This window comes from Bison bison, unplaced genomic scaffold (assembly GCF_000754665.1).
Source record: "Bison bison bison isolate TAMUID 2011002044 unplaced genomic scaffold, Bison_UMD1.0 scf7180017864213, whole genome shotgun sequence".
Lineage (NCBI taxonomy): Eukaryota > Metazoa > Chordata > Mammalia > Artiodactyla > Bovidae > Bison > Bison bison.
This window is the reverse complement of record NW_011494785.1, coordinates 8,093,872-8,117,684: the sequence shown is the minus strand read 5'-3', so window position 1 is coordinate 8,117,684 and position 23,813 is coordinate 8,093,872. Positions and strand designations below refer to the sequence as shown.

The 23,813-nt window shown below is 38.8% G+C and overlaps 1 protein-coding gene across 1 annotated transcript; it reads right to left on the bottom strand.

The window, feature by feature from the left end:
• Positions 1–22,011: 22,011 nt before the first annotated feature.
• RBMX2 (RNA binding motif protein, X-linked 2) lies at positions 22,012–22,761 on the bottom strand. The gene is given in 2 exon segments (XM_010845233.1): positions 22,012–22,514; positions 22,608–22,761. Coding segments are annotated over 2 exon segments (657 nt in total).
• Positions 22,762–23,813: the final 1,052 nt, after the last annotated feature.

Genomic DNA, 23,813 nt, shown 5'->3' with positions numbered 1-23,813 from the left:
GGAGAAGGAAATGGCAACCCACTCCAGTATTCTTGCCTGGAGAATCTGAGGGACAGGGGAGCCTGGTGGGCTGCCGTCTATGGGGTCGCACAGAGTTGGACACGACTGAAGCGACTTAGCAGCAGCAGCAGCCATTTCTATCCCCAGAGGATCTCCCGAACCCAGGGATCAAACCTGCATCTCTTACATCTCCTGCATTGGCAGGTCGGTTCTTTACCATCTGAGCCACCAGGAAACACTGCCGGCATGAGATATAAGATGGTTGATTAAGTGTTCTGATAAATGTATTTTGAACAAGAAAACATTTCAAAACCATTTTGCTGTGTCCTAATGTTTCAAGCTCTTTACCCAAATACTCTTGCCGTGTAAGTACTCTCCACTAGGATACATTAGTTCAGGATATTTCAAAATATCATTTTAAGAAGCACAGTCTTGTTTTTCCCTTGTCTTATAAACTTTAATTTCAAAGATCTTTGATAACAGGTGCTAATAAAGTAGTTATTATCACAACTGGCTTATATGTTTATATATATTTAACACTAAGTATTAGAGAATATAGTGATGATGGAACATACTATTATCATTATTTATTTTCCATTATGTTCTGGAGTGTCTATTGCCTTTAGGAAGCATTACTTGGCAAAAAGCACAATACTCTCTCACACCACTTTTGCTGTAGTTTTCTAGAAATGCCAAGTGCTGCAAGCCTCCTGGGGATGAAAATGGTTTTGCAAACATGGATGAGTGCTTCATTTGGTGGCTTTCACTTAACAGTCCTCAACAGAGCCACTTCTGCACTGATTATTTCTGATGCTCTTCTATTCTGAAATGATTTCGCTATGAAATTTATCATGGAAAAATCACAAAGACAAGGAAAATGTCTGTACCCATAATACATTATTTAATGGCATTTTCTCTGAGGGATGTGCAGATTATTTTTCCTTCAGGAATATTCTTTTCATAAAGAACTATTTTAGAAATTTAGATACATTTTTTATAAATAAATTATGACGGGAATTCTATGGAGATGGTAAATTATTTATATGAGAACCACTGTTTCAGATTTTGTAGAGATTTGGAAATCCTACTTTGAAGAGAAAATCAAAAGAAGAGAGCATTGCAGCCAGGATTACTCTAGCTAACTGAAAACTAAACCAATTATTTTCTGTGTGAATGTGTGCTCAATTGCTCAGTCATGTCAGACTCTTTGTGATCCTATGGACCGTAGCCTGTCAGGCTGCTCTGTCCATGGGTTTCTCCAGGCAAGAATACTGGAGTGGGCTATCCATATCACCTCCATGGGATCTTCCAGACCCAGAGATCAGAACCCACATCTCTTGCATCTCCTGCATTACCAGACAGATACTTTCGCCACTGAGCCGCCTGGGAAGCACAGAGGCACCTCATGCTCCATTCGGTAGATAAGTAAAAATGATGTTTGGAGTTTCGTTCAATGAGAAAGCCCTCACCTTTCCTTCAGCTCTTTGACTATATAGCCTTGACCTTACATATCACAGAAGAAATACAGACGTCAGGTAAATGAAACAAAATTAACACATGAACATCTAGTGTTTCCAATTCCAGTGATTTCTTGGGCAACTAGCTTTTACTTCATTTTACCTCTCTGTAGATAAGAAAAATAATTATCAGTGATATATTAATAAAATAGCTTTAAAATCATGTATCTGACAGTTTAAGGTAAAGTTTATGCTACATGAGTTCAAATTTTACTGCCTTTTTAATAATTTGTAAATCATGTTGACACCTTTAAGAAAAATGTCCATATTATCTAAGTCTACATTTTATTGCTTTATTATTTCTCTTATGTATTTTGGAAATGGAAATCTTTTGACCTTAAATAACCAAGTAATAAAATAAAGTAGTAAAAGAAATTGAAAAGCCATGCATCTGACTCTTTATTTCAAACCATTAAGATAAAAGTCTGAAAAAAAATTGATGAGTTAATTCATAACCAATAGAACAATGAAAAAGGTCCCTCTTTATACTGAAGTATATAGCTAGATCAGTATGAATAAAAAATGAGTAACTTCTGGTTGGTCAAGATAATGGGTAGTTATTGTTGCCGTGATATTTTTGATAGTTTAACCCAGATAGCACTACTTTTCTTTGTCTGTTTTATGTGAGAAATTACTTGGCTATTTACTAAACTTATTTCCCCAAAGAATGCTTATTATTCTGGGAATGCTACTTTACAAACACTGTATCATAAAGAAAAATAGGAAAAAAATGTCTTCTGTCTTTGAAATCTCAGTAACATTTTAATGTTTAAAATGATTTGCTTTTTCCTGTATCAGTGGTAACACAAATACAGGCATACTTCAGAGATATTGTGGGTTTGGGTCCAGATCACTGCAATCAAATGAATATTGCAATAAAGCGAGTCACATGAATTTTTTGGTTTCCTGGTACATATAAAAATCACGTTTATATTATCTTATAGTCCATTAAGTGTATAATAGCATTATGTATAAAAATATGCATACTTTAAAAATATTTTGTTAATAAAAAATGCTAACCATCATCTGAGCCTTTATAGAGTCTTAATATTTTTGCTGATGGAGGTGTTGCCTTGATGCTGATGGCTGCTGACTGATTAGGGTGGTGACTGTTGAAGGCTGAGATGGCCATGGCAATTTCTTAAAATAACATGACAGTGAAGTTTGCTACATCGACTGACTTCCTTTCATGAATGATCTCTCTGTAGTATGCAATGCTATTTGGTAGCATTTTACCCACAGTAGATCTTCTTTCAAAATTGGAGTCAACCCTCTTATCCCCTGCTGCTTTATCAACTGGGTTTATGTAATATCCTATATCCTTTGTTGTCTTTTCAGCTATCTTCACAGCATCATCACCAGCAGTAGATCCATATTAAGAAACAATTTTTTTTCTTCATGCATAAGAAGCAACCCATCATCCATAAAGTTTAATCATGAGATTGTAGCAATTCAGTCACACCTTCAGGTTCCACTTCTCATTCCAGTTCTCTTGTTATTTCTACCACAACTGCAGTCACTTCTTCCACTGAAGTCTTGAACCCCTCAAAGTCATCCATGAGAGTTGGAATCAACTTCTTCCAAATTCCTGTTAATGTTGATATTTGACTTCTTCCAATGAATCACAAATGCACTTAAAGATATCTAGAATGGTGAATCCTTTCCAAAAGTTTATTCAATTTACTTTTCTCAGAATCAATTTACTATTGATTCTTTTCTCAGCAAAGAATCAATAGTGTGTGGTGTGTGTGTGTGTGTATCTATAGTGTGTGTGTGTGTTAAGTTGCTTCAGTCATTCCAACTCTTTGCAACCCTATGGACTGTAGCTCTCCAGGGTCCTCTGTCCACGGGATTTCCAGACAAGAATACTGGAGAGGCTTGCCATTTCCTTCCCCAAGGAATCTTCCCAATCCAAGGATCAAACCCTGAATCAAACCCTTCTCTTACATCTCCTGTATTGGCAGGAAGGGTTTTTTTGTTTGTTTGTTTGTTTTTACCACTAGTGCTATAGCCTTATAAAATTTACTTCTTAAATAATAAGATATAAAAGTCAAAATCACTTCTTGGTGCATGGCTGCAGAATGGATTTTGTGTTAGCAGATATGGAAACATTAATCTCATTGTACAGTTCCATCTGAACTCTTGATGATCAGGTGCATTGTCAATGGGCACTCATGTTTTGAAAGGAATCCTTTTATTCTGAGCAATAGGTTTCGACAGCAAGCGTAAAATACTCAACAAGCCATGTTATAAATAAGTGTGCCACCATCCACAACTTGTTATTTTGTTAACAGAGGATAAGCAGATAGATTCAGCAAAATTCTTAAAGGCCTTGGGAGTTTCAAAATGGTAGATGAGCTGTGACTTCAACTCAAAGTCTCAAGTTGCATTAGCCCCAAACAAGAGTCATTCTGTCTTTTGAAGAGTTGAAGTCAGGCATTGGTTTCCTTCTTTAGCTGTGAAAGTCCTAGATGTGGCATCTGATTCCGATAGAAGTCTCTTTCATCTGCATTGAAAACCTGTTGCTTAGTATAACCACTTTAATTAATTATCTTAGCTAGATCTTCTGGATAACCTGCTGCAGTTTCTCCATCAGCACTTGCTACTTCACCTTTGACTCTTATGTTATGGACATAGCTTCTTTCAGAGAGACCACTTTCTCCCCTACAAGTTCATCAAACAATCATTTGAATGCTGAGCAACTTCCACAAAACAACTTCTGAACATTGGCAGAGGACACCAGGCACCCAGAAAGGCAGTCCAATCTCTTCAAAAGGAGCTAGGACAAAAAAAAAAAAAAAACAGAGACAAAAGATTTAGGGATGGAGACCCACCCCAGGGAGGGTATCGTGAAGGAGAAGTTTCCACACAATAGGAAACCCTCCAACAGGGGAGTCTGTGGGGAGCTTTGGAATCTCAGAGAGCAACATAACTGGGAAAAAGAAAGAAACAACACAGAACGCACCCACCCGCAACTACTAGAAGATGAGCGGCTCGGATAGTTGCAACCCCCAGCAGCAAGTGGGGGCTGGACAAGCAGGCATGGGCTGCATCATTGGTCCTCATGGTAGGGACTGGGCTTGAATGCCCTGATGACAATCTGAGGGTGCTAATGTGACATAGCAACCCAAACTGTGGGATTGCCAGAGAGACAAAAAAATAAATAGAAGGACCTCTCCCGCAAAAGGCTCTAATGCCAGTCGGTGACCCCTGGCACGTTCACAGAACACAGTCTTGTGACCTATCAAATACCAGAGGAGAAGAAGCTGGCTGCCATTCGGGGGCCTCCCTCCCCAGAGGCAGAGAGGCAGGTGTGCAATAGCCAGAAGTGGAAGGCAAGGGGCTGCTGCAATCTCAGACCCAGAGACCGCATCTTTCACCAAACTGTGAGCAGTTGCTAATCACATCTTCCTGGGATCCTGGATGGTTCACACTGGCCAGGAGTGTCACAGCCTGAGATCAGCTCCCCAGAAGACACGTGACACACCTGGGAAACAGTGGCTGGGACTAGGAAGGTGAATAAGATGCAGGGCCCACATGGGACAGTGTGCTCACCGAGCATTCAGTCACCTGAGCACTTGGACCTGGGAAGGGCACAGAATGCACGGCCTTCCTGGGTCTGTGCTCTTGCAAAGCACTGGAGAACCTGAGCGGCTTAGGACTGGTAAGTGAACTAAACACTGGGTCCACTTGGGACAGTGCCCTGTGGAGCATCTGGAGCCTGAGCAGTGTGGACTGGGAAGTACACGCCACCCTGGACCATGGCAGTCCCAGTGTGGTCCAGTCACTGTGAGCACTACCCACATGCCCGCAGTATTTGTTCACAGTGTCCCTCCCTCTCCTCAGCAAAACTGAGCAAATGAGCCTAAGTAAATGGCCACCTTCACCCCCTCATGTCAGTGGCAGAAATTTGACACTAAAGAGACTTGCCAACAGAGGAAGTCAAAATAAACAAAGAAGGGGGAACCACCCCAGAAGTGACAGATGCAACAGATTAAAACCCTGCATTTAATACTGGAGACATTTGAGGGGCCCCTATAGACCCTGAGAACCAGTTCAAGCTGGAACAAGGGACTATATGACACTGCTCTGACCACACACTGACCACAAAAGCTCCAGAGAAATTCCAAGATATAGTTTTACTATTATCACTTTTTAATTTTTTAAAATTTTTAGTTCTTTATTACTCCTTGAACTTTCATTTTTATACCCTACTATTACCTTTCTTTAAAAAAACCTTATTTTTTAAAACAAATTCCATATATATATTTAAATTTTTGTGATCGATTTTGTTTTTCATTTTTATACTGTATTTTTGAAAGTCTAACCTCTGTTCTAGGTTTTTAATCTTTGCTTTTTGATATTTGTTATCAATTTTGTACCTTTAAGAATCTAATCTTCAGTATCCACTTTCACTTATGGATTTAACTACTGGCTTGATTTCTCTCTCCTCTTTTGACCCTCCTTTTTCTCTTCCTGGTCACCTCTATCTCCCTCATCCCTCTTCTCTTCTCTATGTAACTCCATGAATCTCTCTGGGTATTCCTAGCTGTGTAGAATTGTTTCACCATTAACCTAGGGGTTTTGTCTTCTGAGCTGTATGGGTGGAGAAGTCTTAAGGCTACTGTAAGATGACAACTGAAACCCAGAGGCAGAAGGCTCAACTCCAGAACTTTAGAACGTCGGAGAACTCCTGACTCCAGGGAATATTAATAGAGAAGAGCCCACCCAAAAGTCTCCATACCTACACTGAAACCAAGTTCCACCAACTGAAGCTTGAAACCAAGCTTCACCAACTGAAACCAAGCTCCAAGCTGAAAAGTTCCAGCACAAGATGCACCACACTAATTCTCCAGAAAAAAAGGAACACAACCCTGAACATTAAAAGATGGGCTGCCAGAAACCATACCAAACCCATAGACACCTCAAAATTCACTGCTGGACACTTCATTGCACTCCAGAGAGAAGAGATCCAGCTCCATCTACCAGAACACAGACATAAGTTTCCCCAACCAGGAAACCTTAACAAGTCACTGGTCCAAACCCACCTACAGGGAGCAGACTCCACAATTAAGAGAAACTATGACCTTCCAGCCTGCAGAAAAGGCACCCCAAACACAGCAATCTAAACAAAATGAAAAGACAGAGACATATTAAGCAAGTGAAAGAACATAATAAAAACCCACCAAACCAAACAGAAAAGGAGGAGATAAGGAGTCTACCTAAAAAATAATTCAGAATAATGATAGAAAAGAAGATCTAAAATCTTGAAAACAAAATGGAGTTTTGTTAGATAAATAGACTAGAGACAAGGATTGAGAAGATGCAAGAAATGTTTAGCATGGACCTAGAAGAAATAAAGAAAAGTCAATCAATAATGAACAATGCAATAACTAAGATTTAAAACACTCTGGAGGGAACCAATAGTAGAATAACTGAGGCAGAAGAAAGGATAAGTGAGGTGGAAGATAGAATGGTGGAAATATATGAAGTAGAAAGGAAAAAAAGAATAAAAAGTAATAAGTACAACCTCAGAGACATCTGGGACAATGTTAAATGCCCCAATATTCAAATCATAGGTGTCTCAGAAGACGAAGATGAAAAGAAAGGGCATGAGAAAATACATGAGAAGATAATATTCAAAAACTTCCTTGAAATGGGGAAGGAAATAACCACCCAAGTCCCAGAAACCCAGAGAGTCCCAAGCAGGATAAATCCAAGGTGAAACACCATACGACACATATTAATCAAACCAACAAAAATAAAACACAAAGAGCAAATATGAAAAGCAGCAAGGGAAAAGCAACAAATAACACACAATGGGATCCCCATAAGGATAACAGCTGATCTTTCAATAGAAACTCATCGGGTCAGAAGGGAATGGCAAGACATTCTTAAAGTGATGAAAGAGAAAAACCTACAATCAAGATTACACTAACCAGCAAGCGTCTCATTCAGAATTCAGATATGAAGGAGAAATCAAAAGCTTTACAGACAAGCAAAAGCTGAGAAAATTCAGTATCACCAAACCAGCTCTTCAAGAAATGCTAAAGGATCTTCTTTGGACAGGAAACAGAAAAGGTTTATAAAAATGAACCCAAAACAACAAAGTAAATGGTAATGGGATCATACTTATCGATAATTTCCTTAAATGTAAATGGTTAAATGTTCCAACCAAAAGACAAAGACTGGCCAAATGGATACAGAAACAAAACCCCTAGATATGCTGTCTACAAGAGACCCACCTCAAACCTAGGGATACATACGGACTGAAAGTGAAGGGCTGGAAAAAGATATTTCATGGAAATGGAGACCAAAAGAAAGCAGGAGTAGTAATACTTGTATCTGATAAAATAGACTTTGAAATAAAGACCATAATAAGAAATAAAGAAGGACTCTACATAATGATCAAGGGATCAATCCAACAAGAAGATATACCAATTACAAATATATATGCACCCAACATAGGAGCACCTCAAAAATACATAAGGCAAATGCTGGCAAGTATGAAAGAGGAAATTAACAGTAACACAATAATAGTGGGGGACTTTAATATCCCACTCACACCTATGGATAGATCAACCAAACAGAAAATTAGCAAGGAAATACAAGCTGTAGTGATACAATGGGCCAGTTTAGACCTAAGTGATATCTACAGGGCACTTCATCCCTAAACAATGGATTTCACCTTTTTTCTCAAGTGCACACGGAACATTCTCCAGGATAGATCACATCCTGGACCACAGATACAGCCTTGGTAAATTTTTTTAAAAATTGTAATGACTTCAAGCATCTTTTCTGATCACAATGAGGTAAGATTAGAGATCAACTACAGGAAAAAAAAAAACTGAAAAACACAAACATATGGAGGCTAAACAACACACTTCTGAATAGCCAACAGATCACAGAATAAATCAAAAAAGAAATCAAAATATGCATGAAGACAAATGAAAATGGAAATGCAACAACCCCAAACCTATGGGATTCAGTAAGCAGTATTAAGAGGGAGGTTAATAGAAATACTAGCCTACCTCAAGAAACAAGAGGAGCATCACAACCTAAAAGCATAAACAACCTAATTTTACATCTAAAGTAACTAGAAAAAAGGATCAAAAAATCCCTGAAGTTAGCAGAAGGAAGAAAAATCTTAAAAATCAGAGCAGAAATAAAAGAAAAAGAAATGAAGGAGACTATAGCAAATATTAACAAAACAAAAAGCTGGTTCTTTGAGAAAATAAATAAAAAAGACAAACTATTAGCCAGACTCCTCAAGAAAAGAAAAAAAGGGAGAAGAATCAAATCAGTAATATTAGAAATGGAAACGGGAAAATCACAACAGAGAACACAGAAATACAAAAGGTCATAAGAGCATATGGGTAACTATATGCCAATAAAGTAGACAACTTGGAAGAAATGGACAATTCTTAAAAAAGTATAACCTTTCAAAACTGAATCAGAAATAAATAGAAAATCCTGAACAGACCAATCACAAGCACAGAAATCAAAACTGTAATCAAAATCTTCCAATCAACAAAAGTCCAGGGCCAGACGGTTTCACAGGTGAATTCTACCAAAAATTTAGAGAAGAGCTAACATCTATCTTACTCAAACTCTTCCAGAAAATTGCAGAGGAAGGAAAACTCCCAAACTCTTTCTATGAGGCCACCATCATACTGATACCAAAACCAGAAAAAATGCCACCAAAAAAGGAAGCTACAGGCCAATATCACTGATGAACATTGATGCAAAAATACTCAACAAAATTCTAGCAAACAGAATCCAACAACATATTAAAAAGATCATACATCATGACCAAGTGGGATTTATTCCAGGGATACAAGGCTTCTTCAATATTCACAAATCACTTAATGTGAATATTCAAAAATCACTTAATGTGACACACCGTATTAATGAATTGAAAGATAAAACCATATGATTATCTCAACAGGTGCAGACAAAGCTTTTGACAAAATTCAACACCTATTTATTATAAAAACTCTCCAAAAAGCAGACATAGAAGGAACTTATCTCAACATAATAAAAGCCATATATGGCAAACCCATAGCAGACATTATCCTCAATGGCAAAAATTTGAAAGCATTTCCTCTAAAATTTGGAACAAGACAAGGGTGTCCACTCTCGCCACTACTATTCAACATAGTTTTTGATATCCTAGACACAGAAATCAAAGAAGAATATGAAATTAAAGGAATCTAGATTGGAAAAGAAGAAGAAAAACTCTCACTGTTTGCAGATGACATGATGCTCTACATTGAAAATTCTAAAGATACCACCAGAAAATTACTAGAGCTGATCAATGAATATAGCACAGTTGCAGGATATAAAGGAGACAGAGAAAGCTTCTGATATAGGCATCAGAAGCAGGCAGAAAGAGTACCCACTTGTTAGTGTTAACAATGAAGTTGTATACTCTCCAAATTCCAGCCTCACTCCTTTGAACTGTATCCTGAAAAACTGGGGTAGATTTGATCCCCAGGGCTTAAAGGGGACACACCTGGTCTTCCTATGTGATGCTGCATGGCCACGGTATCCATTGGAGGATGGCAAACGGTGGCCAGTTGGAGGGTCTCTTAAGTATAATACTGTTCTACAATTAGACCAGTTCTGTAAGGAACAAGGGAAATGGGTAGAAGCAATGGCAACCCACTCCAGTAATCTTGCCTGGAAAATCCCGTGGAAGGAGGAGCCTGGTAGGCTGCAGTCCATGGGGTCGCTAAGAGTCAGGTACGACTGAGCGACTTCACTTTCACTTTTCACTTTCATGCACTGGAGAGGGAAATGGCAACCCACTCCAGTATTCTTGCCTGGAGAATCCCAGGGACAGAGGAGCCTACTGGGCTGCCATCTATGGGGTCGCACAGAGTCGGACACAACTGAAGCGACTTAGCAGCAGTAGCAGCAGCAGGATATAAAATTAATACACAGAAATTCCTTGCATTCCTATACACTAACAATGAAACAGCAGAAAGAGAAATTAAGGAAACAATCCCATTCACCATTACAATAAAAAGAATAAAATACTTAGGAATAAATTTACCTAAAGAAACAAAGGCCCTATGTAAAGAAAACTATAAAACACTGATGAAAGAAATCAAAGATGATACAAATAGATGGAGAAATATATCATGTTCATAGATTGAAAGAATCAATATAGTGAAAATGAGTTTACTACCCAAAGCAATCTATAGATTCAATGCAGTCCCTATCATACTACCAATGGTATTTTTCACAAAACTAGAACAAATAATTTCACAATTTGTATGGAAACACAAAAAACCTTGAAGAGCCAAAAAAATCTTGAGAAAGAAGAATGGTACTGGAGGAATCAACCTTCCTGACTTCAGACTATACTACAAAGCTACAGTCATCAAAACAGTATGGTACTGGCACAAAGACAGAAATATAGATCAATGGAATAAAACAGGAAGCCCAGAGGTAAATCCAAGCACCTGTGGACACCTTATCTTTGGCAAAGGAGGCAAAAATATACAGTGGATAAAAGACAATTTCTGTAACAAGTAGTGCTGGTAAAACTGGTCAACCACAAGTAAAAGAATGAAACTAGAACACTTTTTAACACCATACACAAAAATAAACTCAAATGGATTAAAGATCTAAATGTAAGACCAGAAACTATAAAACTCTTAGAGGAAAACATAAGCAGAACACTCTAACATAAATCACAACAAAATCATTATAAAATCCTTTATAACCCAACTCCCTGAATAATAGAAATAAAATAAAAATAAATAAATAAGAGTTATTTAAACTTAAAAGATTTTACACAACAAAGGGAACTATAAGCAAGGTGAAAGGGCAGGCTTCAGAATGGGAGAAAATAATAGCAAATGAAACAACTGACAAAGAATTAATCTCCAAAATATACAAGCAGCTCAATACCAGAAAAACAAACAACCCAATCAAAATTGAGCCAAAGGACTAAACAGATATTTCTCCAAAGAAGACATATAGATGGCTAATAAAGACATGAAAAGATGCTCAATATCACTCATTATTAGAGAAATGCAAATAAAAAACACAATGAGGTATCATTTCACTTCAGTCAGAATGGCTGCCATCAAAAAGTCTACAAACAATAAATTCTGGAGAGGATATGGAGAAAAGGGAAAATGCAGACTGGTACAGCCACTATGGAGAACAGAGTGGAGATTCCTTAAAAATCTAGAAATAGAACTGCCATATGATCCAGTAATCCCACTGCTGAGCATACACACCAAGGAAACCAGAACTGAAAGAGACACACGTACCACAATATTCACTGCAGCACTGTTTACAATAGCTAGGACGTGGAAGCAACCTAGATGTCCATTGGCTGATGAATGGATAAGGAAGTTGTGGTACATGTACACAATGGAATATTACTCAGCTATAAAAAGGAATGCATTTGAGTCAGTTCCAATGAGATGGATGAAACTGGAGCGTATTAAGTCAGAAAGAGAAATACCAATACAGTATGCTAACACATATATATGGAATTTAGAAAGATGGTAATGACAATCCTATATGCAGAGCAGCAAAAGAGACACAGATGTAAAGGATTACATCCTTTACCAAAAAAAAAAACAAAAACAGACTTTTGGATTATGTGGGATGAGGCAAGGGTGGGATGCTTTGAGAGAATAACATTGAAACATGTATATTACCATATGTAAAACAGATGAACAGTGCAAGTTCGATACATGAATCAGGGCACTCAAAGTTGGTGCTTTGGGACAATCTAGAGGGATGGGGTGGGGAGGGAAAGGGAGCGGGGTTCAAGACGGGGGGGACACATGTGCACCTCTGCCTGGTTCATGTAGATGTGTGGCAAAAACCACCAGAGTATTATAATTATCCTCCAATTAAAATTAATTAATTAATTAAAAAAAAAAACCTCATGAACCAACCTATGCTAGCTGCAAACTTTTCTTCTGCAGCTTTGTCACTTCTCTCAGCCTTCACAGAACTGAAAAAGTTAGGACCTTCCTCTGGATTAGGCTTTGGCTTATAAGAATGTTGTTGCTTGTTAGGTTTTCTATCCAGACCACTAAACTTTTTCTTTATTTGCAATAAGCCTATCTTGTTTTCTTACCATTAGTGTGTTCACTAGAGTAGCACTTTTAATTTTCTTCAAGAACTTTCCTTTGCATTCATTACTTGGCTAACTGTTTGACACAAGAGGTCAAGCTTTCAGCATAACTCAGTTTTCAACATGCCTTCGTCTCAAAGCTTAATCATCTCTAGCTTTGGATTTAAAGAGAGACAGCAACATTTCCTTTCACCAGAGCACTCAGAGGCCACTGTTGGATTATTAATTGGCTTAGACACGAAGAACTGACTCACTGGAAGAGACCCTGATGCTGAGAAAGATTGAAGGTGGGAGGAGAAGGGGACAACAGAGTATGAGATGGTTGGATGGCATCCAACTCAATGGACACGAGTTTGGGTAAGCTCCGGGAGTTGGTGATGGACAAGGAGGCCTGGCGTGCTGCAGTTCATGGGATTACAGAGTCAGACATGACTGTGACTGAACTGAACTGAACTGAATATTATTGTGTCTCAGGAAATAGGGAGGTCTGCAAAAAAGGAGAGAGACAGGGAACAGCCAGCTGGTGATGCAGTTAGAACACACATAACTCTTATCAATCAAGTTCATCTTAAATAAGAGTGGCTGGTGATGCCCCTAAACAATTACAATAATAACATCAAGGATCACTGAAAACAGATCACCATACATATATTATAATAATGAAAAGTTTGCAATATTGTAAGGATAACCAAAATGCAACACAGAGACTTGAAGTGAGCAAATGCTGTTGGAAAAATTGTGCCAATACCTTCTCAACACAAGGTTGCCACAAACCTTCAATCTGTAGAACGATGATTATTTGTGATGTGCAATAGAGAGCAATAAAGTGAAGTAAGCCTGTACTGAAAAAAAAATCCTACTTGACAGAAATCCAACAAGAAGCTGAAGTAACATGCAAGCATGTGTCAAAAGCACTGTGAGGGAAAAAATGACAATAAAAAATGCAAGAACCTTTTATCCAATAAATTCTTAGCATTGTAACAGAAGGCTTTGTTATTGGCACTAACACATTATTTCAACAATTACCATATTGTCAGCTAATCCTTGCTTACTAAAATTGGTAAGGATAAAAATAATGCCCAATCGTGAAAATATAGTTGACCCTTGAACAACATGGGTTTGAACTGCATGAGTTCACTTATACATGGGTTTTTTCCAATAAATGCATACTACAGTACTATACAAGCTGAGGATGGGTGAATCCAAGGGTGTAAAACCACAGATTGGAGGTTAATGCCCTTAACCTCCACGTTGTTCAAGAGTCACCTGTAATCAGTTAAGTTCAAAAGTCTGATACCTTTGTTAATATTACTTATTACATACTAAATCAAATAAAAAGTAAAACTAATCCTGAGAAGTATCCCCTTAAAATATAAAAATACCTCATCCAAATCTATTTCTGCTCTGTGCCCTTATTCCTCAAACTTGGCTCCCTGTACAAGTTTAATATATGCTCAAGCTTATTAAAGCATATCAAACTTTCCAGAGTTTAAATATGAAACTTATCCTGTTACTCAAGTTTTTCTTACTAACATGCCTGGCTTCAAAAGTAAGCAGACCCCAAAGGAAAGCCTTGTCAGAGAAAGATCCTTCAGGCCTACCTACCCCCTTCCAAATTCATCTCATTGGGGTAAACAAGCCACAAAAGAATGTCTCATTCCTAAAATATTGCTAGTTTGAAGTCGACCTATAGGGTATTAATGATATTCAGACAGAGTTGTGTCAGATTTCCCCTGTGTTGGTTTCCACTACTACCTCTATTATATGCTATTCTTCTCAAGCTTGTTAATAGAGGAAAATTTGAAATACTCAACCACTGAGCAGACAACACTCCTAAGCTCAATATATTTTTATCTTCTACGTATTTATGGTCCAAGATTGTCCTTTAATTTAAAATTAAAAGAATCAAATGAAGCAAAGCATCAAAAAAGTATTGCAACTCACTTTAGGGTTTAGTTTAGAAGACCAAGGAGATTGTCACTTGAGAGAACTTTAGCCTCTCAACAAATCAAAATTAATTTTCTCTGACTAGTTCCTTAACTGAAATGCAAAGAAAATTTGGATCATTTCTTGAACATACCCAAGCAACTAGCAAATTGAGTCAATCAACCATAAGAGATATTGATAGAACAAGCATTAATGCAATGGATATTAATCATATCCACTGTAATTATGTAAATATAGCTTGGAATGCCATTTATCATTTTAGTATGTTACCACTGTTTTTAGAAAACTTATGAATTTCTAAACTCAAAGCCACAAAGAAAGCCAGAAAAGTGTCGACATTGTCATTGCTATGTTCCAGTTGACTTCAGTATTAAAATTCTTGACTTAAAATGGATTACTTCCTGATAAATCCATCAAAATTGAAAATGAAAGTGAAAGTGAAGTCACTCAGTTGTGTCCAACTCTTTGCAACCCCATGGACTGTAGCCTACCAGGCTCCTCTGTCCATGGGATTTTCCAGGCAATAGTCCTGGAGTGGATTGCCATGTCCTTCTCCAGGTGATCTTCCCAACCCAGGGATCGAACCCAGGTCCCCCGCACTGTAGACAGATGCTTTACCGTCTGAGCCACCAGGGAAGTCCACTTAATACACCCAACCTACCAAAGAACACTGCTTAGTTTAACCTACCTTAAATGTGTTAAGAACACTTTCATTAGCCTCAGTTGGGCAAAATCACCTAACCAAGAGGCTTCCCAGGTGGCACTAGTGATAAAGAATCTGTCTGCCAATGGAGGAGACTTAAGAGACACAAGTTTTACCCTTAAAATCACCTAACACAAAGCCTATTTTATAATAAAGCGTTGAATATATCCTGAGACATATTGAATACTGTATGGAAAATTATATAAAGAATGACTATACGGGAGTGAAGTAAGTCAGAAAGGGAAAAACAAATATCATATACTAATGTATATGTATATATATATGCAGTCTAGAATGGTGGTACGGATGAACCTATTTGCAGGGAACCTATGAAGACGCAGATATAGAGACCAGACTTATGAACAAGGGTGGGGGTGGGGAAGGAGCACACAATATAAGTGGAGAGAGTAGCATAGATACATATACACTACCATGTGTAAAATAGATAGCCAATAGAAATTTGCTGTCACACTCAGGGATCTCAAACTGGAGCTCTTTAATAACCTAGAGGGGTGGTACAGGGTGGGAGGAGAGAGGGAATTTCCAGAGGAAGAGGACATATGTGTACCTATGGCTAATTCATGTTGATGTATGGCAAAAATCAAACCAATATTGCAATGAAATTTTCCTTCAATTAAAAATGAGTAAATTAAAAAAATAAAATAATGACTACATGGGTACAGAATGGCTGAAGTGCAGTGATTGTTTACCTTCGTGACATAGCTGACTGGGAAGTGTGGCTTGCCACCACTGCCCAGGATCGTGTGAAAATATCATTGTACATTGTTAGCCTGGGAAAAGATCAAAATTCGAGCTCTGAAGTACAGTTTCTACTGAATCTTTTATCAGTTTCACATTATTGCAAAGTAAAAAATTTGTAAACTGAACCACCATAGGTTGGGGGACCATCTGAATAGGCTAAAAACCACTCTTGCCCCATCTCACGAATAAAGCTGTGAGTGAGTCCATCCTAGCCTACTTGTGAAGCACAATTAGATGAACTAGATGAACTTTTGTGCCTTTTATTACATTAACAACTGATGAATTGAGGTTCTTCATTTGGACACAAGGACATGAGAGGAAAGGAGGGACTGAATTGCCCTTCAGAATGTGTGGCCTTGAAATCTATTTTTGTCAATGAGCCCTTTGAGATGCCTTCTGAATAAGGGCTCAAATGATTAAAGCAAATGATTTCCTTGTCTGTGGAAAGGAAAGAGTTTGACTATGTATTTGAGTGAGACAAAACAGAAACCCCTAGGTATTAAAAGAATAATTTAATATTAGGATGGACTTCTCTGGTGGCTCAGATGGTAAGGAGTCTGCCTGCAATGCGGGAGATCTGGGTTCAATCCCTGGGTTGAGAAGACCCCCTAGAAAAGGAAATGGCAACCCACTCCACTATTCTTCCGTGGAAAATCCCATGGATGGAGGAACCTGGCAGTTTACAATCCACAGGGTCACAGAGTCGGACGTGACTGAGTGACTTCACTTTAATATTAGGATAAAAAAAATTGTGTCTGTCACATTTTACAAAAATGTAACTACAGCAGTATCTATCTCAGTTTCAGGTTTTGCAATTTTAAGTTTCAGTCAAAAAACATCACTCAGTCGAAATCTTTCTCTCTTCCTATTGCAGAGATATGTCTCATTTGATGTCACAAAATGAAGGCTATTAAGGCAGCTGCTCAAAATAAAAGGTCTCTAAAAAGCAATAGATTCAGCTCTATCAAACCTTCCCTGTGGAACCATATTCAAACACATGAGCCAAACTCATATCATGCGTCTTATTTCTCTCATATAAATGAAAAGCAAAACACTAGGGGGATATGGGAGAGACAATACAATAAAATCAACATTAGGCCTATCAAGTCAGCTTAATTATTTCAACACAAATTATTGAATTTTATGTAATGGATTCACCTCGAATTATGTACTCCTATAAAACAATCATCTTTGATAACAGAGATTGTTATTTAATTTATGGCTCATTTTCAATTAAGAATCTACAGGTATTTAATGTCACATGCTTTAGACAATAAATGAACTATACAATATGAATCAGTTCAGTTCAGTTCAGTCTCTCAGTCGTGTCCGACTCTTTGCGACCCCATGAATCGCAGCACGCCAGGCCTCCCTGTCCATCACCGTCTCCTGGAGTTCACTCAAACTCATGTGCATTGAGTCGGTGATGCCATCCAGCCATCTCATCCTCTGTCGTCCCCATTTCCTCCTGCCCCCAATCCCTCCCAGCATCAGAGTCTTTTCCAATGAGTCAACTCTTTGCATGAGCTGGCCAAAGGACTGGAGCTTCAGCGTTAGCATCATTCCCTCCAAAGAACACAAAGCATCAAAATTGCAACCTGCCTACTCTTCTAATCAGAGACAGCTCTATTGTGAAGAGATCTAAGAAGTCATCAAGGACTCCATAGATGAAGTTTCAAGTTAATACAGTTGATTTTACTCCCACCTCACAGAATTAAGAATAAAGTTTAGTTCTTCCAATGTCTGATAAAATAAGTATTTTGTTCATTCTATTAGAATTTTAAATAACAAGATAAACAAGTGTATCACACACATACAAACAATAATATTATGGACTCACAATATGGCTTTGGTTGAAAGTCTTGCTAACTCTAGGTCTATCTTTATTTCAAAAGAATGATATTTGAGAAAAATGATTAGCCTCACATGACTGAGCATGTACCACATACACAAATGACATAAATCTGGCCACGTTCATCAGAGCTATGCATTTCAGTTAAGAATTTTGTCATTTTATTTTACTCACCAAATTCTTTAGAACTGAATCAACTCACTTATATCATGTGTATAAATGGTAATCAATGACATAGAAAAACTGAAAAGCTGAAGACACTTGTGATCCTCAACCCAATGACTCAATTCTTAAAAATTTATCCCATGGAGAAATAACATAAAATTACATAAAAATAAATAACATAAGAAATAGCAAAATAAGTACATGCTCAATGCATGGAAGCATATGCTTAATGCAGGAAGAAAACATTTCTGTATGTTTAATTAAATTATTCTATATTCACTATATGACATATTGTATAGTCATTAGAATTATGGAAAGCTGTATATTTTATATGTAATAAGCAAGAGATAATATTTGAAAGTGCTGTTTATATTTTCTTACTTTTAGTGCTACCTCAGAGAAGGCAATGGCACCCCACTCCAAGTACTCTTTTGCCTGGAAAATACCATGGACGGAGGAGCCTGGCAGGCTTCAGTCCATGGGGTCGCTAAGAGTCCAGCATGACTGAGCAACTTCACTTTCAATTTTCACTTTTGTGCATTGGAGAAGGAAATGGCAACCCACTCCAGTGTTCTTGCCTGGAGAATCCCAGGGACAGGGGAGCCTGGTGGGCTGCCGTCTATGGGGTCGCACAGAGTCGGACACGACTGAAGCAACTTAGTAGTGCTACCTGGTCTTCTCCCTCATCTTTCTTGTGAACTTCTCACTCCCTGGTTACCAATAATTTCCTAATGGGCCACCATCAACCTGTTTGACTGACAAGGAGCAAAAGGAACTCAATCTGTCTCCACCACCACTGTTCCTCCATTCCCTCCCTACGACATAGACTTTGCTCCTCTTCCTATATGCTCTAGTGGAAAATGTGGGAGTCATTCCCTTTTCCCCTGGAATTATCTCTTAAGCATCTATTAGAATCCTGGGTTCCTCTCTGTCTCGTGTCCCAGGATGTCTCAGTTCAGGTTCTCACGACCTCTTTCCTAAACTACTGCAATCGGCTCCCTACTCATCTCTCTGTGCCCCGTGCCTCCCCAGTCTACTTCATTCTCCACCTCCCTGCCAGGTGCTCTTTCCAAGAATATATTTTTCAAAATGCCACTTTCCCTTTAAAACCAATGATGGCTTCAAGTTAAGATAAGCTTGACTAATTTGAGGACATGCAAGCACTTGTATCTCCCCTCTTCTCAGTGGCCTTATGTCACAGGGCTGCGTGCTGCCACTTACACTGAACCACTTGCGTCTCCCTCGGTTCTGCACCCATTGGAACCCATGCCTGCAGTGTCTTTTCTCACCTCATTCCCCCCACTGACTCACTCGTATCTCCTTTTATTATTTCAGGGCACTCTCCACATACCTTTTTTCTAATTAATTTTTACTGGAGCATAGTTACAATGCTGTGTTAGTTTCTACTGTACAAAAAAAATGAGTCAGCCATACATATGCACATCCCTCCCCCTTTTGGATCTGTCTCCCATTCAGGCCAATACAGTGCGTCCATCCATACATTCGTTCCCTACCTCTGTGTTTCTATTTCTGCTTTGCAAATAAGATCCTGTATACTTCCAATTTAACTGTTAACACATGCGTCACTCCCACTATATCTTGACTTTCTCTGGTTAGGCATTGCATCGTATACGTTTTTTAATTCCCAACTATGTTATAGCCCCTGGTGTTTAGCATAGGCCTAAGAAATATTCATTGAATGGATGAATGAGTGAAATGGGTAAATGAAGGGCCTACAACTATGTTAAATATGCGTGCACGTAGCAAAGATTAGAAATAAATGTAGAAAATAAAATCTTTAATTTCTAATAACGGATTTAAAAGTGTTTTTCTATTTTTAGTTATTTTATTAAAATATTATAATAATAAAGATCTTTATTTTTTATCCCCTCCCCACCCTAATAAAGATCTTTAAATCCATAGTAACTGTCTACTATAGAAATTTCCAATGATGAGTAAGTGCAGATTAGCAATATGCTCATTGCTTATAGTACTGGTAACTTCATATGTACTAGTGCAATTTAAGTAGAATTTTTTGACAAAACTTTCAGGCCATAGAATTCCTATATTTAAAAAATGATTGGTCCAAAGTCACAATATTCAAAGTCATTCAAGATATTAGAATCTTGGGAACTTATTCTTATTTAAAATGGACAGGCAATTTCCTAAGGGTTAGCTTAAGGTTTCCATCCTAAGCAGTAACCTTTGCAAGTTCATATATGCAGTTCTGTCCATATGCAGAATATGAAATTGCAAATGGGAATGAAATGCTCATCAATCAAACATCAAATGCTAACAGAATTCCAGAAACACTTTGCATTTCCAATTATGCTATATCACTTTACATATCCCAAGCTCCCTAACAGATAAAACAACTTCTTGTGAGAAAGAATAAAATATCATACTTGCTTAGAACATTTATATATATATATATGTGCGTGCTTAAGTCACTTCAATCATGTCTGAACCTTTGTGACCTCACGGACTATAGCCCGCAATGCTCCTCTGTCCATGGGGATTCTCCAGGCAAGAATACTGGAGTGGGTTGCCATGCCCCACTCTAGGGTATCTTCTCGACCCAGGGTTGGAACCTGTGGCCCCTGCATTGCAGGTGAATTCTTTACTGCTGAGCCATGAAGGAAGCCCCATTGAGATACACACACAGACACACACACACACACACAAACACACACGAAGTAGAGAAGAATAGCAAGACTATGTAGAGATAATCTCTTTTTAATATACCATGATTAGTCATGTATCTCAAGTGATACTGCTTTCTGTAAGAATCATTTACCCTTTATTATTAGCTGAAGTTACAGTGAAAAAAAAATCTATGACTACTGATACATAAAACTATATAGAAGCACAATCCTAAATAGTTCTTATATGTTTTACTGCTTACTAGAAAAACCACATGATATTAACAAGTTCCCTCTATGGTGGCTGAAATTCTCCCATAGTTACCTAAGGAGTTTAGAACTATAAAAGACTATAGAGATCACCTAGTGCTTCTGACTCTTGCACATCCTGCTACATAGGAAATGATAATATTTAAGCTAATTACTTTGGGAGGGGATTACTATATGGTGGATCCCTAAAAAGCACTACTCAAATCTTAGGCGTCAAAACTTCAGGAGTTCAACAAAGGAGCCATACAAATCTGGTTATGTAATTTCAACCATTGTAAAATTTTGAATGATTGTAAGAAAACAAAATAAAACCAAAACAGATGCTCAAATATTTAAAGAAATTCTGCCCCAGAAATTGTATAAAGTTAATAGCAAGCTCCAGCTCCAGAGCATTTTAAATATAACCTTTCATTTCAAAATCTGAGGATCTAAGTAAGTTGCAGCCTTGGTCTGGCCTGTGGTTACTGGGATTGGAGAATGTGTGTGGCTATTCCTTCATATCAGCTAAAATCTATCTGAGCTTCACCTCTGTCACTTTCCGGCTCTCTTTCTCTCTGGCCACTGATCAAGGGCACAACTCAGAACCTGTATTCTCCTTCTTCAGCCCCCTCTCCAGGTCCCTCTAAACGCTGCAGGACTCTGTCATTTGCAGCAGCCGTGCTGGCCTCAGGGTAGTTGGTTGTTAGGGCTCTGTGCCCTCTCTAGTGGAGAAGGCAATGGCATCCAACTCCAGTACTGTTGCCTGGAAAATCCCATGGACAGAGGAGCCTGGTAGGCTACAGCCCATGGGGTCACTAAGAGTCGGACATGACTGAGCGACTTCACTTTCACTTTTCACTTTCATGCATTGCAGAAGGAAATGGCAATGCACTCCAGTGTTCTTGCCTAGAGAATCCCAAGGATGGGGGAACCTGGTAGGCTGCCGTCTATGGGGTTGCACAGAGTCAGACAGGACTGAAGCAACTTAGCAGCAGCAGCAGCCCTCTCTAGACTCTCTGACTTCACCTTGGTAGGCTTATGAGAGCCTGAGCATCCTCCTGTTTTTAAATCTGGCCTCTGGTTGGCAGGGACAATGGCTTCTTCATCTGTCCATTCTCGTCTTTACCTCCAACAGCAGTATTCACTATGATCTTCTTTGTTCTCTGGACTTTTTTCTGTTCATGCCCTTCTGAGAGTGCCTCATCATCTGAACTATTGGATAAACCAGATGTGGGTGTCTGATCCCCACAGCCTTTCTCCCAGAGCTTTCTGGTAGCATCACCCACATCCTCTGGGGCCTGAGGGGGATGGTAGCTGGATACACGGTCGACTCAGATAGTTTTTCCCTTTATCTTGATTCCATGAAAATTGTCAAGGTGGTCCTCATAGCAGCTTAAATGGAATATTTTAGATTTCCCTGTCTTTCTGCCCGACATGAGACTGATGCTAACAATCTTCCATGCTGGGAGAATTACACAGAGCATACCTCCTTCGGTCAGCTCTTAAGGAAGCCTTCCCAGGAAGATCTGGGAGCCATCTTTGTACTCAGAGTGCCATGATGCCTCAGCTACCACTCCAGTAGCAGTCCCCTATTCTTTCAGCTTGTTAACCACTTGTGCCCTGGGTGACAAGTTCATCTCTTTGGCCTCGGACACCATACAAGAGCATCCCTGTGCCTGGACAAAGCCCATTTCCAGTGAATGCTGGAGAATGCCACTTCTGCTATAGACCTTCAGAGCAGGTGTCCCATCCTGCCGGCTCTCCCCACAAGCCCTCAGCTTCCATTTAAGTTTCAACTTTTTATGGTACCTCATTCACCATGAAGAAATGTGTTATTGCTCAACTAGTTTGAAAGCTCTAATTCAGTCCAGTGTAAAATAGATGATTAGGTTGAAACAATGATATCTGCTCTGAAAAGATGCCTGATCATGGAAGTTGCCATCTCTTTCATTTTATTTCCTTATAATAAGTCCTTTTGAGAGCCTTCAATAAGTTAGTTCCACTATGGGTAAATTATTAAAAATAAATACGAAAAGCAAATATATTACAAGAAAGAAACTTAGATCGAGCTTTACTTAGTATATACTCATTGTATTAGGGTTCCCCAAAGAAATAGAACCAGTAGCAGATCGGTAGGTAGATAGACAGCTAGATATATGTCTATGTATAAAAAGATTTATTGTAAGAAATTAGGTCATGTAGTTACAGAAGCTAAGTCCAAAGATCTGCAGATGGTAAGCTGGAGGCCCAGAAGAGCTGATAGTATAGTTGGTATAGTTCCAGTTATTTTAAAGCTCAAAGTTTCAACATCCAATAAAAGATGCTGTGAAAGATGGCAGTTCTCAGGGTGAATGCAATGTATGTTTGTGTGCATAGCCTAAAATGACAATGAATATCCAATACCTAATAGCTTCAATGGCACCCCACTCCAGTAGTCTTGCCTGGGAAATCCCATGGAAGGAGGAGCCTGGTGGGCTACAGTCCATGGGGTCTCGAGGAGTTGGACACGACTGAATGACTTCACTTTCACTTTTCACTGTCATGCACTGGAGAAGGAAATGGCAACCCACTCCACTATTCTTGCCTAGAGAATCCCAGGGACAGAGGAACCTGGTGGGCTGACGTCTATGGGGTCACACGGAGTCAGACACGACTGACGCAACTTAGCAGCAGCAGCAATAGCTTCTGAGATGGCATGCATAGTGGTAAAGAATCCACCTGCTGATGCAGGAGATGCAAGGTGGATCCCTGGGTCAGGAAGATCCCCTAGAGTAGAAAACGGCAACCCACTTCAGTGTTCTTGACTGCAAAATTCCATGGACAGATGAGCCAGGCAGTCTGCAGTCCTTGTGGTCACAAAGCGTCA